This window comes from Pelophylax lessonae (assembly GCF_965119305.1).
Source record: "Pelophylax lessonae genome assembly, chromosome: 11".
NCBI classification, from domain to species: Eukaryota; Metazoa; Chordata; class Amphibia; order Anura; family Ranidae; genus Pelophylax; species Pelophylax lessonae.
This window is the reverse complement of record NC_138778.1, coordinates 51,969,873-51,993,181: the sequence shown is the minus strand read 5'-3', so window position 1 is coordinate 51,993,181 and position 23,309 is coordinate 51,969,873. Positions and strand designations below refer to the sequence as shown.

Here is a 23,309-nt window from a genome sequence, read left to right as displayed (position 1 = left end):
CATGCGATTTTCGTACGACAGCAAAAATTCACATATCCAACATGTTGTGTTTTTCTGAGAAAATTGTCCAAATTTCGTATCATTAGTGGTTGAGTCGTGCGATTCCACAGAACAGCACACAACTGCGCATGATTCAGAAAAGATCGATCTGGAAGGAAAATAAAAAGAATAACAACACGAACGAGTGTTCGTCAGAAAAAACGTAATACATCAAATATTATAGGTTACAGCAAACTCTGCTGAGAGGCTGTGACGAATGGTTGTTCTGTTCGCAAATGCCACGACCCGATTTTTAACTGTAGGGGGAGTGCCCAGTGGAGGTGTGCTTAAAAGGTCAAGACAACATTGCATCACTTCCTATACTGGCAGAAGAAACTAGTGTTTGGTCGTACAATTTTCGGATCACATTGATGGTACACTCGATGATGTACACGAGTGCTGCTTGCGTTTATCGCACGATAAATCGTACGAAATTCGAAACGTCTATGGCCTGCTTTATTCTTTGACACCTCAATCCAGGGCAGGCTTCTCTGCCAGTTAGACAACTGACGGGCCTTTTTTGCAAACCCCCATTTGCACTATTCAATTACAAATATGAAATGAACTGCTTGTTAGAGAAAAAAAGTATAAAAACATGGTCAGACCATTCTTTCTCGTTCTCAAATAAATGTGCACTATTCAGTGCAACTTTTACATAAGCTGAAAATACACAGTACTGGTTTATCTCTGCTGCATCAGGATAGTGCAGTAATAAATCAGATGAAAGATTTCAACCTTTGAGAACACACATGTATTCCTTTCTTTGAGTATTTCTACCATATTTTCCCTGCACTGTCAGTTTTAAAAACGTTGTGGTCGCCTCAAGTTTATTCATACTTTACAACCATCTGTATCCTAGTAGGGTGAGCTTAAAGAAGCACTCCATCTAAAATGTATTTTTCAATTTTGGTAAAGGCATGCCAACTTTATAACTTGGCATACACTGGATTCGTCGTAACAATTGTGAAAAATAGTATTGTTGTAGTTCACTAGAAAGACCAGCAGGGGATATTGTTCTACTACAATTTACACTCCGTTCAGCTATAACTTGTAAAAGGCATTTCTGAAGGCAACAAATTCCAGTTTGTGGTTTTGCTTTTATCTTTGTATTTTTCTCTGTACAACCCTGATACAGTTGTTATTAAAATGTCTTATTATTAGCATACCTAAGAGAGCCTGACAAGTCGCGGTCGGTCGCTCGCCATTGAGTAGTACAGGACCCGTTCTAATAGGAGCGACACAAGTCGCTCCGACTTAGAAAAAGGGTCCTGTACTACTTTGGGGCGACCTGGGAGCGACTTACATAGACTTCCATTATGTGAAGTCCCTGCAAGTCGTGCCGAAGTCGCTGTGCACGCTGTGCACCGCAACTTCACAGGTCGCCCCTCGAAGTCGGATTCGCCTCACTGTGAACCGGCTCTAAGAGCCGGTTCACACTACCAAGACCAGAAATTCGCCCCATGAAGGAGCGACTTTTTAGGGTCCATTCACACTAGCGCGACTTGTCAGGCGACTTGGTCGCCTAACAAGTCGCGGTCGGTCGCTCGCCATTGAATAGTACAGGACCCGTTCTAATAGGAGCGACACAAGTCGCTCCGACTTAGAAAAAGGGTCCTGTACTACTTTGGGGCGACTTGCATTGACTTCAAATATGAAGTCTGTGCAAGTCGCGCCGACTTCACAGGTCGCCCTACAAAATCCTGTCGCGCCATTACAGCCCATTCATATAATTGAAGTCAATGCAAGTCGCCTCCAGGTCGCCCCAAAGTAGTACAGGACCCTTTTTCTAAGTCGGAGCGACTTGTGTCGCTCCTATTAGAACGGGTCCTGTACTATTCAATGGCGAGCGACCTACTGCGACTTGTCAGGAGACCAAGTCGCCTGACAAGTCGCGCTAGTGTGACTTTGAAGAGACTTGTTTAGAGACTTGTAAGCGACTTGTAAGAGACTTGTGCACTACTTTGAAGAGACTTAAATGATAGGCGACTTTGTCTGTGGGGAATGCCTGGCTAATCTTTTTCTTCTTCCTGAAAAATAAGAAATAAGATAAGGATCCGACTTAGAGGCAACTCCTATTAAAGTCTATGTGCACAAGTCGGATAGAGATCGCCTTGAAGTAGTACAGGAACCTTTTCTAAAGTCGGAAGACGGCTCTCATTCATTTACATTGAATTTGTGATGACAAGAGACTAGGGGCGACTTGAGGGCACACAAGTCGTGTCCCAAGTCGGAGTAGTGTGAACCGGCTCTGACAGCTATGACATTAAAATAACTAGTCCCCCTTTTGCAAATATTGAATAAATGTACTCACATTAATGAAATCAAAAATATGAATGTATTAAATGTTTGCATTAAAGTCTACAGAGCATTGCAAATGTGATCATGGTGAGTCGCTGAGATGTGTAGTGGAAGTGAAATCAGGGGCTTAAATACTCAGCAAAGAAAAGTAAAATATGACAAAATAAAAGTTAAAACATAAAATTAATGTTAATAAAATACCAAGTGAGAAGGACCATTTATGTGTAATTTACATCAGGACACTCCTGTGACTCTTCTAACTGAGTGTATTCATGGTCATAAATACACTCGGTAACAAATGTCACAGGCGTGTCCTGATATAAATAGAACACCGCTATTTATGAATGGACCCTCTCACATCAAAGATTTTATTATCTTCATATTAACAGGGATATGCTGGAACACCCACAGTAGACCCCAAGGTATTTGTTTTGGGGGTCAAGGTCCCCAACCATCTGCAGTCAAGGGGGACATTGCCCTGTGTGTGTGTGTGTGTGTGTGTGTGTATATATATATATATATATATATATACATACACACACACACACACACACACACACAGAGTATCTCACAAAAGTGAGTACACCCCTCACATTTTTGTAAATATTTTATTATATCTTTTTATGTGACAACTCTGAAGAAATGGTACTTTACTACAATGTACAGTAGTGAGTGTAACGCTTGTATAACAGTGTAAATGTGCTGTCTCCTCAAAAAACTCAACACACAGCCAATAATGTCTAAACCGCTGGCAACAAACGTGAGTACACCCCTAAGTGGAAATGTCCAAATTGGGCCCAAAGTGTCAATATTTTGTGTGGCCACCATTATTTTCCAGCACTGCCTTAACCCTCTCGGGTATGGAGTTCACCAGAGCTTCAAGGGTTGCCACTGGAGTCCTCTTCCACTCCTCCATGACGACATCATGGAGCTGGTGGATGTTAGAGACCTTGTCCACCTTCCGTTTGAGGATGCCCCACAGATGGTCAATAGGGTTTAGGTCTGGAAACATACTTGGCCAGCCCATCACCTTTACCTTCAGCTTCTTTAGCAAGGCAGTGGTCATCTTGGAGTGTTTGGGGTCGTTATCATGTTGGAATACTGCCCTGCGGTCCAGTCCTTGAAGGTAGGGGATCATGCTCTGCTTCAGTATGTCACAGTACATGTTGGCATTCATGGCTCCCTCTATGAACTGTAGCTCCCCAGTCCCAAACCATGACACTCCCACCACCATGCTGGACTGTAGGCAAGACACACTTGTCTTTGTACTCCTCACCTGGTTGCTGCCACACACGCTTGACACCATCTTAACCAAATAAGTTTATCTTAGTCTCAGACCACAGGACATGGTTTCAGTAATCCATGTCCTTAGTCTGCTTGTCTTCAGCAAACTGTTTGGGGGCTTTCTTGTACATCATCTTTAGAAGAGGCTTCCTTCTGGGACGACAGCCATGGAGACAAATTTGATGCAGTGTGCGGCGTATGGTCTTAGCACTGACAGGCTGACCCCCCCACCCCTTCAAGCTCTGCAGCGATGCTGGCAGCACTCAAATGTCTATTTTGTTGCAGAGTGCGATCACTGGGTGCAGCGGAGTCCATTCAGATCAGACATTGTGGAGTAAACAGGAACTGGCTTCTTTATTGGAACATAACACAGATAGCAAAAGATATCACCTTCTCATGTTGAGAAGAAGAACACAGACAGGAAGAGATAATCAACAAGTTCAGTACTGTGTACAGGAAATGGCAACACATCATAGAGAATGCATAGTATATCACTAAGCATTAGCGACATCTAGTGTCCGATTTATGAACTGCAATAGACTAAGCTTAAAGTTGTTGTATCACCAACACCCCTTCTCAACAGCTAAGGCTTAGTCTATTAAACCCATCTTCTTTGTAAGCCTTGAGTGTCTTTCAGCGGTCAGAGGCTTTGTAAGGATATCTGCTGTCATATCCTCGGTTGGGCAATAAAGTAACTCAAGAAGACCTTGCTCTTGAAGATCCCTAAGAAAGTGGAACTTCACATCAATGTGCTTGGTTCTTGAATTAACTCCTTCCATGTGTGCAAGTGCGAGGCATCCTTGATTGTCCTCATAGATCTCTGTTGGTCCCAACTGTGGTTGACCCAAGTCTGTTAATAGCTGTCTCAGCCATATAACTTCTTGGCTTGCTTGCGCTGCAGCAACGTATTCTGCTTCAGTAGACGACAGTGAAACAGAGAGTTGCTTCTTACTAGTCCAACTGATGGCACCTCCGGACAGAAAAAATAAGTATCCACTGGTAGATTTCCTGTCGCTGGTGTCTCCTGCCCAATCAGCATCCACATATCCTTTTAAGGTGCTTTCATCACTTGCTGGTAACTTTAGCTTGTAGTGCAAAGTCCCTTTAAGATAGCGAATGATTCGCTTTACAGCATTCCAGTCCTTTTGACTTGGCATTGAAACCTTTCTGCATAGGATTCCAACACTTGCTGCAATGTCCGGCCTTGTAGCAGTGGTAAGATACAGCAATTTCCCTATTGCCTTCCTGTATTGAGTATTAGTAGGTAATGGGTTATCTTGGCAATTCATCTCCTTTAGATAGTTGGTTTCCATAGGAGACTTTACTGGTTTGGCGTCTTCCATTCCAAATGTTTCAATTATTTCTTGTATTTTGTGTCTTTGGTTCAGAAGAAAGCTGCCATCTTCCTCTCTCTTGATCTGGATGCCGAGGTAATTCTTTATGTTGCCAAGATCTTTGGTGTTGAAGTTCTGATTTAATTTTTCTAGTATTTCTGCTTCATCCCCTTCTTGCTCAAAGCAAATCAGGATATCATCCACATAAATAAGCATATAGACCCATCTGTCTGCCAATTTCTTTGTGTATAAGCAGGGGTCCGCTTTACTCCTCAGAAAGTTCTGATGTGTAAGCACTTCATTTATTTTTATATTCCACGCTCTGGCTGCTTGCTTTAGTCCATATATACTCCTGCGAAGTTTGCAAACTAGGTCTGGCCTTTGTTCATCTTTGAACCCTGGCGGCTGTTCCATGTAAATCTCTTCTGTTAGCTCGCCATGTAGAAACGCGGTTTTCACATCAAAATGTTTTACTTGCATTTTCCTTGTGACGGCTACTGTCAGTAAAGTCCTTAATGTAGTGTGCTTGACTACTGGTGCAAATGTCTCATCATAGTCCTCTCCATATTTTTGAGAATAGCCCTTGGCTACTAGCCTTGCTTTGTATCGCTCAATTGTGCCATCTGCATTGTATTTCACTTTAAAAGTCAATTTACAGCCTATGGCTTTCCTTCCGGGTGGTAGTTCTGTAAGTGTCCATGTTTTAGTGTCATGCATGGATTTTATCTCTTCATCAGCAGCCTTTATCCATTTACTTGCTTCTTGTTCTGAAAGCTGAGATATTTCTTCCCAGGTTGCAGGTTCGTTGATACTGGCAGTACTTGCTTTGTATGAGAGACGTACAGGTGGTTTACCTTTGTTTTCTCTTGTTGAACATCTCGGTTTTGTGTCTGAGCCTTCTTGTGTCTGCTCTTCAGTACTGGTAGAGTCTGCACTCACTTCAACTGTTTGTTCAGAAGTTATGGAGATAGGCTGGTCAATGTCAGTTTTATCCTCTATTCTTGCTTCTACTGTTATCATTACATTGTCTCTGAAATCTTCAACAAAAGTTATGCTGTTGCTAATGGTAACCTTGTCTGTTTTGGGATTAAGGATTCTGTAACCTTTGACATTGTCACTGTATCCAACGAAGATACCTTCAAACGCTCTGTTTTGGAGTTTGGTGCGTTTTTCTTCAGGTATGTAGATGAATGCTTTGCATCCAAATACTCTTAGGTGTTTTACATTTGGCTTCTCTTTGTGCCATAGTTCATATGGAGTTTTCTCTACTGTTCTGGAAAGAAGTCTGTTCTGCAAATATGTAGCTGTCATAGCTGCTTCACCCCAGTATTTTTGTGGTAGTCCAGAGTCTGTCAGCATACATCTGATCATTTCAGTCAGAGTTCTGTTCTTTCTTTCAGCTACTCCATTTTGTTCTGGTGTATATGGGACTGTCTTTTGATGTTCTATTCCATTCTGTTTTAAGTACTCTTGTATCTTATATCCTGTGAATTCACCTCCATTGTCACTCCGAAGTATGAGAGGCTTCCTCTGAAACTTGTTAATGGTCTTTATTATATAGTCTTGTAATTTGTCAAAAACTTCACTCTTGTGTTGCATTAGGTAGGTGACTGTGTATCTTGAATAGTCGTCTATGAAAGTCACTATGTACCTTTTGGTGTAGGTGGTTTTAGGGGACCACACACGTCACTGTGAACTAAGTCAAGTGGTCTTGAAGCTCTCTTCTGACTGACTTTGGGAAGTGTTGCTCTTGTAGCTTTGGATTTAATGCAACATTCACACTTAACAGTAACTGGACAAGGGGATATTGTTAGATCCCTTGTCAGATTCCTCCTTTGTAGTTCCTGTATGCATTCTGGGTGTCTGTGACCTAGACGTCTGTGCCATATATGTATACAGTCATTGTGCTTGTGTGTACATAGTCTCACCTTTTCCTTCACTGTGTCGAGGTGATATAGATGATCATCCAGCTTGGCACTTGCTACTGTCTGTTTGCCGTTTAGGACGCTTGAACACTTGTCACCTTGGAATGTTACAGTGAGTCTTCTGGCTGTTAGACGCTTCACAGATAAGAGTCCTCCTTCTAGATTAGGAACATAAAGCACATCTTTCACTGGTATGGCTAGGTTGTGTCCCGCATCATCAGGGCATACAAGGGTTCCATGCCCATATCCTTCTGCATGTATTTTGCTTCCATCTGCAAGATAAATAGTTTCTTTGTTGTTCAGATCAAGTTCTGTGAAAAAACTTCTATCACTCGTCATGTGACTGGTTGCCCCCGAATCGATGCACCAGCCTTGACATTTATTGTTGCCTGTCGCTTTAAATGTGGCATTCCAGTTTCCTTCCCATGGATCATTGATTGTGACTTTGACCTTTTGTTTAGCCGAAGAGGGACGATGTCTTATTTGCTCTGCTTTCCATATAGTACAGTCTTTCTTTATGTGTCCCTGTTTGTGACATCTGAAACACACTCTGGTCTCTTTCCTGTGTAACCTTGCATCTGTAGCTTTAAGAGCGGTTCTGGTGTTGGTTTCTGTGGAGTCATGCACTAATTCCTTTCTTCTCTGATACTTATCTATGAGCCTGGTTTTTACAAATGATAGTGTCAGATCTGTCTCAGGTCGTGTCTCCAGTGCATTGATCAGTGCAGTATATGTATCGGGCAAACTGCATAACAACATAGCTGCAGCGTGGTTGTCTGTTATATTCTCCCCAATTGATCTGAGTTGCGCAATCACTTCCAGCATTGTGTTTATGTGCTCCTGCATGTCCTGTTCTCTGCTAAGACTCATTTTGTAAAGTTTCCGCAGTAGAAACAGCTTGCTGTTTAAACTGGATCTTTCATGCAGTCTATTTAGCACATCCCACATGCCTTTAGCTGTGTCCTCATGGCGTATATGTATGAGCTGATTATCCTCCACTAGTAAGCTTATGGTGGCCGTGCCTGTCTGTTTTTCTTGTCCCAGTCCTGATTATTGTCCTGTGGCCTCTCTGTAGTGGTAACCTCCCACAAGTCATCTCTAGATAATAGCATTTCCACTTTAAACTTCCATAACTGATAATTGTCATTGTTCAGCTTGGCCACTGAGAGTTTAAGTTCTGAGTTTCCAGACATTTTTTTCCTCCTTTATATATAAACAGTCTTACTTGTCTATAGTAGATGTCACTGGAAACCTTCCTTATGTTGATCTTTATCCGGATCCTGGGCCCATAACCTGTTGCAGAGTGCGAACACTGGGTGCAGCGGAGTCCATTCAGATCAGACATTGTGGAGTAAACAGGAACTGGCTTCTTTATTGGAACATAACACAGATAGCAAAAGATATCACCTTCTCATGTTGAGAAGAAGAACACAGACAGGAAGAGATAATCAACAAGTTCATTACTGTGTACAGGAAATGACAACACATCATAGAGAATGCATAGTATATCACTAAGCATTATCGACATCTAGTGTCCTATTTATGAACTGCAATAGACTAAGCTTAAAGTTGTTGTATCACCAACATATTTCCCAAAGACAACCTCTGGATGACACTGAGCATGTGCACTCAACTTCTTTGGTCTACCATGGAATGGCCTGTTCTGAGTGGAACCTGTACTGTTAAACGGCTGTATGAATCTTGGCCACAGTGCTGCAGCTCAGTTTCAGGGTCTCAGCAAACATCTTATTGCTATGCCATCTTTATGTAGAGCAACAATTCTTTTTTTCAGATCCTCAGAGAGTTCTTTGCCATGAGGTGCCATGTTGAACTTCCAGTAACCAGTATGAGAGAGTGAGAGCGATAACACCAAATTTAACACACCTGCTCCCCATTCACACCTGAGATCTTGAAACACTATCAAGTCACATGGCAACGGGGGGGGGGGGGGGGGGAATGGCTAATTGGGCCCAATTTGGACATTTTCACTTAGGGGTGTACTCACTTTTGTTGCCAGCAGTTTACACATTAATGGCTGTGTGTTGAGTTATTTTGAAGGGACAACAAATTTACATTGTTATACAAGCTGTACACTCACTACTTTACATTGTAGCAAAGTGTCATTTCTTCAGTGTTGTCCCATGAAAAGAATAATAATAAAATATTTACAAAAATGTGAGGGGTGTACTCACTTTTGTGAGATACTGTAAGTGTTGGCTTAGCCACCATACCAGGCCCAATGCCTGGGAATTGGCCAAACTATTCTAAGTATGTAGATCAACCCCCCTGGCCTCTACCTTCCAGTTTCCAGAAAGTTCTCCAACCTTCCAGAACTAGGGGTGGGCACCAGAGTCCTGCTTGTATGAGTCTGTATGAGTCATCCAGCCCTCAACTGAAGTCAATGTTTGACCCAGATTCGACAACTGTTTTTACAATGAGCCAAAAACATAAATTTGCCTGCACTGCCACTAATAGAAAACTAGAGTGCTACACGTATAAAGGTTTTAAAAAATTAGGGTCATGGGGTGCGCTAACGGATTAAAGGAGCAGGGGGATCCGGAACCAAAAGTTTGATTATAAGACCAGGACCCCGGAGCTTCACAACCTGCAGGATCTTTTCCAACGAGAGTTTAACTAAGCCCCTGTGTTTTATTGAATAACCATGTATAAGACAATAACATAGAGCCTGATGTATCTTATTACTTCTAGGCTGCACTATAGTAGATACCGTGTCTGGTTATCCTGTTGGGCTGCCGTTTATCATCCTCTAACGAGGACTGCAGAGTGTAGGTGGGAGAGAGAGGATATTTATTGGTGAAATAAAGGAGAATCCTATTTGCAAGCTGACTGAATTAATGATGTAGCATCGATGTTGTTCCCCGCAGCCGGATCCTATTTTTACAAGTCATTGAGACAAATTCTTCGCTAGAAAATTACTGCTCTTATGAACTGCCCAGCTTGAGCCTCATTGAAATACATTTGGATTCAAAGAATAAAAGTGAACTATACCAAAAAAAAATTAATTATATATACTTAAAAGGATTTTTAGCAAACACAGTAGCTTCCTACAGTATTTTCTGAAGGCGTTGAGCACAAGCCATGGCAGTACATTAGTTGAACATTTCCAACATTATTGCCAAGTGGGTGAGTCTTGTATGTATGAATTCTATCCTGTTGTCACTCACAGTGTTGTAAACAATACTGCACCCCTAGCATGTCCTTTTGCAACACTCTACGCTAGAACCTTAACATGGAACTGTAGCCAAATCATTTTTATTTTGTGCTTAGTACTTTTTTTGGAATTTTATTGCTATCAGTCAAATTTTGGATTTTCTCAATGACTTCCTGTTCCAGTGACAACTGCCAAACTTTGGATTTCCCCAATAACTTCCTTTTTTAGTAATAGCTGTCAAAATTTTGGGATTTCCTCTTCTTTTTGTCTCAGTGACAGTGAGTGATACAAAGTTATAGTTAGCCATTTCTCAAATAATTGTTTGAGCTGCATTACCCCTGAATGTATATGTGTGTCATAAGACTTTTAGCTAGTAAGCACTTTGGGACCTATTCTTTAAGGGGCACTTGGCAGAAGTTAGGACTATCTGACAAGTACCCTTTTTTCTAGAGTGTGAACAAGACTTACCACACAATGGTATTTACATTAAAAGGGTAAAAAACAAAAAGGGAACAAATCCCTAGTGTATTATCTTTTAACACTTTATTAAAGGGTAAAAATATACATAATGTACTTACAAGCCAAGTGGGCAAAATGCATGTATACTATATTGTCTAAAGTATTGGGATGCCTGCCTTTACACGCACATGAATTTTAATGGCTACCCAGTCTTATTGAATAACTTTGCTAAAGATTGATTTATTTTTTTAAATGCACCACATCCCAAATTGTGTGAACATAATTTGTAAGCGAATAAATAACGGGATTTTTAAGGTGCTCATCAACAAAAATTAGACATTATATCTAAAAACAATTTTTTATTTCAAATATCCAAAGTTTTTAAAAAAGACGTTGCAAAAACCATAACAGATTTATATGGTCTTTATACAGAGGTTTCCGCTAAACATGTTTCACCACAACTTTGGCTTCCTCAGGAGACTTTTAGAGCCTTGTACATGGTAACACTAAGGATAAAATAAAAGACAATATCAATTTATTGAATACGTATCCTAAAGATCCACAAAGATCCATATTAAAAAATAGTTTTACATACATTTACAAAAATACAAATGGTTATAACATTCATATATCAATAAGACATCTAATGAATGGTTCTCACTCCGGGTTTCTGCAAGGTGTTCAAAAATTTGATGATAAAATCATAAGTGAATAGATCTGTGGAATATCAGTGTGCCATAGAGGGAACAGGTTGAACTGGATGGACTATTGTCTTTATTCAACCTCAACTACTATGTAACATACCCCCCCAGTGAAGCCTGCCAAGATGTGAGCTTAATCCTAAGTAAAGGTTAAAGATAATTACATTTACTTTTTTTATAGAGTTAAATTTACTTTTTTTATATATTGAATTCCAAAATTCCAAAGTCCTCACCTGAAAGCTGTAACCAATAGTTACCCACCTTATCCAAAGGGGATAACCCCAATGGTGGGATCCTCCTGTAATCAGCCTTTTACTTCTTGATACTTCAGAATTTTAGACAGTAATTCTCCTTAATAGTGGTAGCCTGTATAGAAAATATACATGCCAACAATCACCATGAGAACCTTAACCCACCCAACAAGAATAGACAACATCAATCCCCCTGGACACTTTATATAACCCCCTTACCTCAATGAAAATAGGCCTCAATAATCAGAGGTAAAAATCATCAATCCGCATGTAACAGTCAAAGCAGGTATAGCAAGTCCCAAATGTCTGTAATGCTTTCAGGTTAAAACCCAAACTCTAGATAAGACAGATACCACAGCATATTGAAATAAAACTGAAATATTTTCCCACTTGCAACCATACTATTACATCAATGAGTATATAGGGGTAAATCTCCACAATGAAAAGAAGGAGGGTAACAAAATTATTTGTCCCAATCTCACATCTTGTTAATGCAGGCTTACACCAGGGTAAACAGCCATAGCTTACAGACCGCCACCCTGGGAGGCTTTTATATGCTCCCTCCATCCTGGCAGCGTCTGACGTCACTGCCGGAATGCGAATGCCCATTACCCGCTGTCCAACACCATTGATCATGAACTGCAGCGCAATTGGCTGCCACGCATGCATGACTCTACGTCAGTATTGACGTTGCACGCAATGCACAGAAGCAGCCGCGTCCATTTTGGAAGTTCCTATGCAGCCAATTGCGCTGCAGTTCATGATCAATGGTGTTGGACAGTGGGGAATGGGCGTCCTCTTAAAAATCCCGTTATTTATTCTCCTACACACAATTCTACCCAGTCTTAGTCCGCAGGGTTCATTATTGAGTTGGCCCTCCCTTTGCAGCTGTAAAAGCTTAAACTCTTCTGGGAAGGCTGTCCACAAGGTTTAGAAAAAGAAGGTTGAGAAAGTGAGCATGTATTACTGCTTGTGGAACTGCCAATTAAGTGAACTTGTTGCTTCAAAATATATAGGTAAAACCTTTTTGTTTTGTAGTTTTGAATAGTTTGCTGAAAGGTTAGACTCTCTGCCAATCTTTATTGAAGGTCGATGGGCCTGCTGGGAAAGTTCACCTTTGTTTTTTGTCCTAATGGCCATTGTCACTGTCTTAGAAGGTAATTCTCCTCACTTTAGGGAGAATTCTTTTTGTTTCCTGTTGTGGCAGCAAGACAGAAAATAAAGGGATATCTCCCCCCAGCAGGATAAAATAGACTGATAAGAACTTCAACCCTTCCCTATTCTTTCCAAACCAAGCAAACAAAATATATGGGATATACGTACACTTAGGAGTGTAGATACATATATATATATATTACATTTACAGAGCTATTTTTCCTGCAAAACTGCATGTAAATTTGTTCTGTGTGAATGCTAGCAAAATCAATGTTTTTAGGCTATTTTCTCTCCACGTCAGATGTTCTTCAGTCATACAGAACAGAGTGAGTCGGGAAAATAACTTTTATGGCCACTAAATTGACCTGATAATCATAGGAAATAAAAAAGATAATTACTATGACTGTTGGCTCCATGTAGTGGCCATAATGCAGTATTTTCCTGGTTCACACAAGGACATCTGACCTGGAGAGAAAATAACTTAGTAACATTCAAGTTTTCAGCATTAGCATAGAATGAAAGTGCATAGAGTTTTGCTGGACTGTGAATTTTTAATTAATACCCCCTTAATGCTGACATATTCACATACACTTGAGAAAAGAAAAACATTTTAAAGACTGAAAAATAACCTTTCAGTGCGCTCAGCTGTGTGTATAATTAGTGCTGTATTACTGGAGTCAATTGCAGGTATTTTTTTTATAGTTCTGCTTCTCTTTCTTATTCTCTCCTTTCATTCAACTTGCAGGGTGTTCGAATTGACGGTCTCCTTCCCATTGGACTCAGAACTGACAATCTCAGTGTTTGACCATGACATGATCGGATCAGACGACTTGATTGGTGAGACAAAGCTGGATCTGGAAAATCGTTTCTACAGTAACCATCGAGCAAACTGTGGTCTGGCCCTGCAGTATGATGTGTAAGTGTGGAATATTCCAATTGTAGAGGGCACAAAGTGTTCACCTCTATGATGCTATAAAAAAAAAAAGGAAGTAGATATTGTTAATGCAGAGTGATGACATCTGGAGAACTCAGGTGAAATATACTGGTCAATAGCCTGAAATGTTTCCATATATTCCAATGAAGAATCCACTGGAGGGTGTATGTGTGCATCAAGGACTTGGCAGGGACAAAACCCTGTCCCACTACGCTCATATTTTTTGGATTTCCACAGTACTAATGTCTGAAGGGTCTATAGCAATGACATTATAGCATACATATGTACATGAAATATAGGTTTAAAGGTAATCTGTTAATTTAAATGAAAATTGCTGCAGGTATAGAGTGCAGTATACTAGATGTACCTGCACCAGCCTCCAGCACCCTCCCATCATTACATCATTATGCCCAAATGGAAACGCTCTGGAACTTCCACCTATTGCTGAAGCTTACCTGCCTCTTCCTATACATCCCAATGGCCAGAAAGACTACCCAGCATAGTTATGTGACAAACAGCTGTATATAGTCCCTCGAGTACATTACACCCCGGTTAGATTACATAGGATGGGAGGGCGGTCAGACCCCTCATGTGCTCGGTGCAGCCACCACCAGGGGGATCTCGTTCACCTATTGTGGCGATGCTGAAGCTCCATAGGTATTGGAGCAAGGTTCTAGGAACCCTTAACCAGGTGTTCCCAACTACTGTTCCACTAGATCCAATTTACTGTATATTGGGAGCTCTGGAGGATGTTGTTCCAGAAAAACTGACTCGTATAGCATTTTCTAGGGCTCTGTTTCAGGCTCGTAAACTCCTCCTCCTGGGTTGGAAATCCTCCACGCCACCCTCAGTGGCCTCTTGGATCTCACATATGGGAAACACTTTGATTATGGAAAGGTATATCTATCAACATAGAGGCAGCCCGAAAAGATTTGAAAAATGATGGTCGCCCTGGCTATACACGCCTGGGCTGAGTCCCGGGGAACTTGTCCAGACTACTGCAATAGCTTTGAGATGGGTGGGACATGTTATGTTTTTGCTGTGTGGGCAATACACCGCTCATTTCTTTCTGTACTGTTGGTGGGTGGGTGTGGGAGGTGAGACCTGTGATATCGGGTTCAGGATGTTTTGACAGATGATGGGGACACTGGGGTTAATGTATTATGTAATATTTGATGTAGGCTACTGTCATATCTGTACATTAATGGAAAGTGTGTTTGTTTTTCTATGTTCAATAAAAACTTTTCTGATTTAAAAAAATAGTTGACAAAAGGAAATGTGGGGTATGGCAGGAAATAGCAGATAGCTCTGACACTATCCAAATACATAAAAAGTAATGGGGTCTATGTGAACAACATAATTAAATATATACTCTGTCCTGTAAGAAATGGGACAAAAACATAAAATAGGTGCACCATATGCATTTTTATGTATTTAACATATTTATGTATATTTGCTGTTATAAATGTAAACTTTTTTGGCATTGTGTTAGATTAAGTAATATGGAGTACTGAGGAAGCGTCAGTGGCCACGAAACGCGTTGACAAATACTTTGTTTCTCGACTACTGCAATGATGCATTTAAATGTTATTGTACAGAAATATAATAGGGGTTTTTTACCCCCACTTTTTGAATGTTTCATTTTAACAGTGTTTTGTAATACAATACAATGTATTTTAGAAGATATATGGTTTGCACAATAATATACTGATGGGTCATCCTTGAGCACCATCTCCCTTTGTATAATATACTTTTTCCTATTGATTTGTTGGGTTGATGACCCCTTAGTATTCGCTTGGTTTAAACATTTAGTAAGGAAGGATACGTCACTTCCGCCATACAAATCTTCAGAAGAATGCGACATAGTGCATGAAACCCTCATAAAATAGATGAATTTTAAATAGGATTTGGTACAAAGAAGCCCACATTCATTTTCTTCATGATACACAGATTCCTGTATTTACAAGATTTTTAGTCTAATGCAGCAATTCGCAACCAGGGTTCCTCCAGAGGTTGTTAGGTTTTCCTGGAGCTGTGGGCTGATTAACTTCCCATTTGATAGCTCCTGCATAGTTCCATGTCTGGTGCCAATTGGTAAGGCCAAAAGCATGACACCAAATATTTTAATCTGTCAGTAAGGGTGGCATTCGGATCACCACTGTAAAAAGAGGGTTCCCACTGAACCATGATAAATTCAATAAGACAGGGGTTCCCTGAGACCTAAAAATATTTTTAAGGGTTTATCTAGGGCAGTGATGGTGAACCTTGGCACCCCAGATGTTTTGGAACTACATTTCCCATGATTCTCATGCACTATGCAGTGTAGTTGAGCATCATTGGAAATGTAGTTCCAAAACATCTGGGGTGCCAAGGTTCGCCATCACTGATCTAGGGTAAAAAAGTTGAGAAAGGCTGGTCTTGTGGATAAAATGCCCTTTTTCTTTTTTGTTCTATAATGTATTATTTTTTTGTCCTTCAGTGAAGGCTACAATGCATGGAGAGATGCCTTCAAACCTTCCCAGATTCTCAGCGCTTTGTGTAAAAAACACAGCCTGCCCGCCGCAGAGTACAGGAGGGAGGAGGTCAAAGTGAATAATAAGATCTTTAAGATACCTCTAGAGGCATTTCCTGAAGGTAAGAAGATGTGCACCCAATAATGATGGTCAATTAATGTGCTTTTATTTGTCTGGTCAAAGCCACAGAAGATACAGAACCAGACATGACAAGCTATGTCAAGTATGAAACCTGCTGGGTAGTCTTTCAGCGCTGATTTGTATTGTGATATTCGGTGTTTTCAGTTAAAGTGATCAGTGCTGGCTATTATAAAATCATTGCTATCTATAGTTTATGACAAAAGAAAAATAGAATGCCTACAATAGTATGATGTAAAAAATCCTATATTTAGTTTTAAATAACAAATTAAACAACATGGTCATATACTGTACATTAACAAGACCCATTTTGAACATTTCTAAGCCTTTCAGTTTCCAGTACTGAGCCATGTGTAGCTGACTAATTTGTGTTTAGAAATGAACATATTGCAAGTCAGTAATCACCATCTCAGCAAGAGGCAGCTGTCAATCAATACTCTTGAAAGAAGGGAGTATCCAAAGATTTCTGCTTTCTGTTTTTTTAGGCAGTGCAATGCTAACCCCACCAACTGCATTCCCTGTTCACCGAGGGTGTCTTCGTTGGCCAATGAGTATTTGTATTACACACAAACTGACCACTGGCAGGTCTTATTCCTGGATGTCAGGTCACTATTAAAAAAAAGTGAAACTAGTTTCAGTGTAGAAATTATCTTGGTTGCTCATGTAGATTCTGCTTGCTAGTAACTTAAGCCACGTACACACGCAACGATTATCGGCCGACTGATCGTCCGACTTTTGTCCAAGTTGTGTTTTGTTGGTTGGAATGTGCCTAGACTGCACACGAATTTTCTCGGCCAACAAAAATCTACTTCAGAAGTGATGTCATGTGCTGGTTTACTTTCCGTGTGTTTTTTCTTCTCTGAGCATGCCCAGTCTTGCTCATCAGATTTTTGTCTGCCGAAATCTGTGCTGCCTGACGAACAATCGGCCATTGTGTTGACGGCCAACAAAAATTTTATAGCCTGCACACCAGATTTTTTTTGGCCGAAAAGTCGGAGTCGGTTGTCAAAAGCATCATACTAACAAGCCGAAAGTCGGCCGATCGGACGTTGGCCGAAAATTCCCGGCCAATAATCGATGTGTGTGTACGAGGCATTAGTCTAGTCCAGTAGTCAGCTTCTCTACATTGATTCACACCATTTTAAGTATATTCAAAGTTCTTATTTTAACTGAAGCGCTGATGAAGGGAAAGTTCCTTTAGCTCCCAAAACAGGTTTGATTTTTTTTTTTAAGTGTAAACCAATAAATACATTTGGACTTTAATGTGGCATTATAAGAGGAATTTCTGGCTAACAAAGGTAAAAAAACAGGTTCTCTTTAAACAGTTCTGTGTGCATATATTAGCATTTATAACCCATTGGTACCACTTGGTTCTTTGATTTAGCACTTTTTCTCTTTTTGAATTGGATAAAACCTTGGATTTTCTCTTTCCCTTCATGTGACATATAACCTTCACTATCAGAAGCTCCAGTCTTAAATTATTTACTGGGAACAAGCAATAATCCTAGAATCTATCTTGTATTCCAGAGGCTTTCATAAAAGACAGGAACAAGGAAGAAGATGAGATGCTATCTGGTTATGATGAACACAAGGCTTTGTATGTCCTGCAGCACTGGGATGAAATGCCAGAGTTTGGCACCAGGCTAGTACCAGAACATGTAGAAGTGCGGACCCTCTACAATACTGAGAACCCTGGAATTGGGCAGGTAGGGAAGTACCATCTGTATCAGAAAACTGTAGGAAGATATCAGAGGCATAACTAGAACCTTCAGGGCCCTGGTGCAAGAAACCATGAAGGGCCCCGCGGACCCCTGGCCGGGGCCCTTCCCTTCAAGCCTGGGGCTCTTCCCACTGATCCTGGGGCTCTTTACTCTTATTGCGGGGCCCTTTATTACGTTCCCACAGTGGGATCCTTTCACAAGTTCTATAGTGGGCCCCCTTCATGCCATCTTGGGGTCTCCCCACGGTGGTGTGTGACCTTTGCGATCCTGGAAGTTCACCCACTGGTGTCAGTAGTTTTTATTTTTTGGTATTTTAATTGTATTATTTTTTATCATTCTATTAAATTTTTTTACAATGCCACTGACTATGACTGTGTCAATTCAGAAAAAGAAGGAGCTGGTAAATTACATATCCCTTCCTGTTTTTTTATTGTGACACATTCCCTGCAGCAGCCGGAAGGAGTGGGAAGGTAGCACAGTTGGGGGATGGGGGGGGGGTGTTGGGACCAGGGGAGCACACAGGGGCCCAGAGACAGCAGAACACAAGTGAATTGGATAGGAGAAGTGGTGGGGGCAGCATACAGAGGAACCAATCGTCTCCATTTTTCTCCTGCAGGTACAGGAGGAAAAAAGAGGACAGTGCTTTCTCTACATGCTGCCCCCGCCACCCCTCCTGTCCAGATGTACAGGGGAGCCGCACAGGCCCCCTGGAGCATGGGGCCCGGTTGCAATTGCAACCCCTGCAATCCCTGTAGTTACGCCCCTGGAAGATATCGTCCACACCAAGGGTCATCAAACATTCTAAACAAAGGGCCAGTTTGTATGATATGAGTAGAAACAATAGTGCCCCCTCATTGGGGTCAGTGGGAGGTTTACTCTCCCATCATTGGTGTCAGTAGGAAGAATAATGCCTCATCATTGGTGTCAGTGGGGGGGGGGGCTATAATGTCCCATGATTGGGCTCAGTGATAGGAATAGTACCCCATCATTGATGTCAGTGAGAGGAATGGTGCCCCATTATTGGGGTCAGTGATAGGAATAGTGCCCCATCATTGGTGTCAGTAGGAAGAATAGTGCCCCATCATTGGTGTCAGTGTGGGGGGGGTATACTGCCCCATCATTGGGGTCAGTGATAGAAATAGTGCCCCATCATTGGTGTCAGTGGGAGGATTAGTGCCCCATCATTGGGGTCAGTAATAGGAATAGTGCCCCATCATTGGGGTTGGTGAAAGGAATAGTGCCCCATCATTGGTGTCAGTGGGGGGGGGGGGGGTTATACTGCCCCATCATTGGGGTCAGTGATAGAAATAGTGCCCCATCATTGGTGTCAGTGGGAGGAATAGTGCCCCATTATTGGAGCCAGTGATAGGAATAGTGCCCCATTATTGGGGTCGGTGAAAGGAATAGTGCCCCATCATTGATGTAATTGGGGGGAACAGTGCCCAGAGGGCCAGTTAGTCGAGCAAAGGGCCCACAGGCCAAAGTTTGGAGACCATTTCTCTACACCATGGTTTCAGAAGAACAACAACAGCTGAATAATGTGATTAAAGCTGATTGATGTAAAAACAATTACTGCTTATGGGATCCATATGGCCCTAAATGTCACCGAACTGTAGAAGAATTTAAAGATGCAGAAAATCCGGCATACCCATGCACATCACTGCTGGTAGAGTCATACAAAAGTATATAAAACATGGCTTTGTCTGCATCCTATTATAAGGTGAATGGGCTGTGTTTACACTTGTTACCTGTGTAGCAAATATATGGTCTTGTCTGCAGCATTAATTGGAGAATACCTTATGACAAAGATGCTGGGAGTGCCATAGGTCGCATATCATCTTTTCTTTCTCTCTACTGAAAGACTCAAGCACTGGCAACTAGTTATGTTGGTTGTCAGATTTGCCATTGAAATGCGCATTTCCATACTCAGGGACAGGACAGACCTCAATACTTGCGAATAGATAATATGTTTGCATATATTTACAGCATGGTCATGCAAATGTATAATGCAATTAGGATGCAAACTTAAATTCTTCTTTAAATCTGAACCATAGACCCCAGAATTATATAGCTTCTCATGGAGGCTGCCACAACTGCCTAGTTCAGTGCTAAAACAACCTTAACCTACAATTTCTCGATCTTAAAAGCCCGAATGCTTATTGTTTTTTGTGATTGTAACTATTAATAGGGTGTGGCACCTTCTATATCACCCGTGATTTAGATAACTACTTTAACCTATTTGGGCAAATTATTGTCTCATTACATATTTCATCCACTCATTTTTTCTTGGGTGGGAGGGGGAGCTTAGGGGCAAACGTCCAAGCAGAGAGCTTCCTTTGCCTAACCATAGACTGAATATCTTCTATGAGATGGGCAACTTCAAACAGGGACAAATCTGCCTGTACAACCCTTATCATATATTTTGCCTTTCCTGGTACCTTATTACCCTCTTCATTATCAGGCTTCTATCTTTTTTAAATAAAAAATTTCTATTTTCATTACATACCTTTTAATTAGACCCCATAATGTCATCACTGGGTCTTTGAGATTCTCTTTGAAAATCAGTCAGGTAATGGCTGGTGGACGGGGCTGGCAAGGTACGGTACATAGCTTCCTGAAAAAGCCAGTACCCTGCCTCAGTTCTACTCTCAAAACCCTGGTGCCCAACCATTGGTATATGATGTGCAGCCCTCGGACCTGAGTAGTCTGTAGTGGAAATATTGATTAGGGTAATAACATTGATCTCTACTGGCCTCATGTAGCATCTTCTCAGTTTCATATTGTCTTCTGCAGCATGTCCCCAGCCAAAAATGTAGCATGTCCACACTCTCTGACTTTTATTTCCTCTATTAGATCTGCAGTTTCTGATGGTCCTCTTAAGCATTACATATATTGAAAATTATATGCAGCCCTTTGGTGATGTCAGGGGCTGAATTTGAGGCCCCCTTTAGCTCATAAATTTACAACCACTACTCAAGAGCCTTCAGGCCTGATGCAAAAAGCGGGCTGGCTCTTGACAGGGGTTGCACAAATATCAAAATGCCTGGATGGGTGGATGTCAATCTGGAGAAGTGGGCAGAGTTAATTTGCATACAGACTGCCCTATGTACCGCCCACATGTGATGGTTAGTCTCTATGATCAAAAGAAGTGAAATCCAGTGAATAAAAGGGGCAGGCCAGGGGTAGTTAGGTTGGAAAGAAAAATGGCTAGATGATGTTGGATGTCCTTCAGCCAGGAAATGAGACATGTTCTATCTAAAGTACTGTAGCTTCTAATGCACACTGTAAGAAACTCACAATGGGCAGTGAAATCAAAGTAAGTATTTACAGGTGAAGAGGCTTTAGGCAGGTGAAGTATGTATTCCCCCATGTAGGTGGCGCTCAACCGGAGCGGGAATGCAAAAGGGGAAGGAAGTTGTGAGAAACTTGGTTCCTCTATGATTTTCTGCAGTCACTAGGGGATTTGGACGGTGGTGCCCCTTGTGACCTCTGTGGCCATCTTGGGTGAGAGCAGAGCCTATTTAAGGCCCTGGCTCCCTGATTTGGTGCACATTGTGCGAGTGATAAATGCAATTGCCTGGAAATCCATTGGGGTCTCCCAGCACATATTTAAATCCTGCCGACTATGCAAAGTGTGAAGAAGGTCTATCATGGTGTGGCTGTACAGTAACTGACTGCTGCAGTCAGAGTCTACTGGCGCTCTTGCTGTCACAAGAATGTTAGGGCCAAATGTTTAGATTCAGGGAATCTATCCAGCAGTTGTTCATGGCATTAGGACAAAATGGTACTGCCTGTGAGCAATAAAGCTGGAACTAGTTGCATTTTAAAAATAATCTGGCCTTCCTGCAAGAGTTTTGCGTTACCTTCCAGAATGCTATGAATTTTTACAGGCCGATCTTCAACCTAGGTCATGATATAAAGGAGATCAATATGTCTTTCAGGGATCGCTTCATATGTGGATTGATTTGTTTCCAACGGATGTTCCAGCACCACCTCCTATTAACATCAAACCACGAGAACCAATAAGGTATGCAAACAAGATATCTCCAAAATCCTCCACCCTGCTTAGACCTGGAGCCAAAAAACTACTTCTCAGCGGGCAAAATATGGGGCAAAAAACACCATAATGGGGAGTGGTGGAACAGCAAAAAAATTTGAGCTTTGCTTGCATAATAGAACACCCCAGGTTATATAGCTCCTAGGGGAGCTCTGGAAATAATCCAAAGATTCATGCAGACATCTGTAGGTGCCTACTTATGATCTATCAAGACAGGTACCCTTTAAATGTATGTTACTACCACTGTAAGATATCTCTTCTATACCCATATACTTCACATCTCTAATAAATATATTTAATTAGATCATTAAAGCACTCAAGTACAGAACGGTTGCCTTCCATCCCCATCTGCTCGTTAAGCTTCTGTAGTTATTTTGAAGGTCAATAAAATGTTAACACTATTTGATAGCAGCTCTTTGACAGTAACTGGTCTTTTCCACCCTGACTTGTCTTCTCTGTAGTTACGAGTTGCGTGTGATCATCTGGAACACAGACGATGTCATCCTGGATGATATTAACCCGTTTACCGGCGAGCCATCTAGCGACATTTACGTCAAAGGGTACGTGCTGTGGCTTTCACACTCTCTATTGCCAATGTTGAAACTCAGATGTAAAGTCAACACCGATTACCTGTACTTCATCTGATATTTGCATGTCTTGACAGAGAGTAAATTTACAGTGTATTTATTGGGATGAAAGTCGTTTTTTTCTCTTGAGATAAAAGTGAAATACGTCAGATTCATATGGCTGGTGCCCAACGTTGCAGTAAATGGATTTACAGACTTAGATTGTAGTTGTTACTGGTAAAGACATTGCTTTTTTTTTTTTTTTTTTTTTTTTAGATGGCTAAGAGGATTGGATGGTGAAAAGCAAGAAACAGATGTACATTTCAACTCCCTCACTGGGGAGGGAAACTTCAACTGGAGGTTTGTGTACCGGTTTGACTACCTCCCCACAGAAAAAGAGATCACATACAAGAAGAAAGAGTCCATCTTTTCCTTGGAAGAGTCTGAATTTCGGGAGCCGGCTGTGCTAGCGCTCCAAGTGTGGGACTATGACCGGATATCTGCCAATGACTTTTTAGGTATGTAATTTATGGTCTAACTTGGATTCTCCTAAGATTTTACTATATGTCATGACTGTATTTCAAAAAGCCAAATGGTATTTTATGAATTGTATCGCAACCTATAATAAATTGCTTTGTATAGAAGATATGCTAATAAAATTTGCAAATGTTTATATAAAAAAGTACCCATTTTTTAGGGATCGCTATACTTTTTCAGCCAGCTAAGTCTAACAAACCCCCCTTTCCCTCTTCAAATTGAGTA

General features: G+C 41.2%; 1 protein-coding gene across 1 annotated transcript in view; it reads left to right on the top strand.

Annotated features, from left to right (window-relative positions):
- The window catches only part of LOC309567011 (fer-1-like protein 4), a 243,812-nt gene that overhangs the window by 195,401 nt on the left and 25,102 nt on the right, over positions 1-23,309 (top strand). The window contains exons 37-42 of the mRNA XM_082272328.1: positions 13,364-13,534; positions 16,032-16,186; positions 17,731-17,909; positions 21,866-21,951; positions 22,443-22,541; positions 22,824-23,065. Coding sequence (XP_082128454.1) covers positions 13,364-13,534; positions 16,032-16,186; positions 17,731-17,909; positions 21,866-21,951; positions 22,443-22,541; positions 22,824-23,065 — 932 coding nt within the window. The remainder of the gene's footprint in view (positions 1-13,363; positions 13,535-16,031; positions 16,187-17,730; positions 17,910-21,865; positions 21,952-22,442; positions 22,542-22,823; positions 23,066-23,309) is intronic.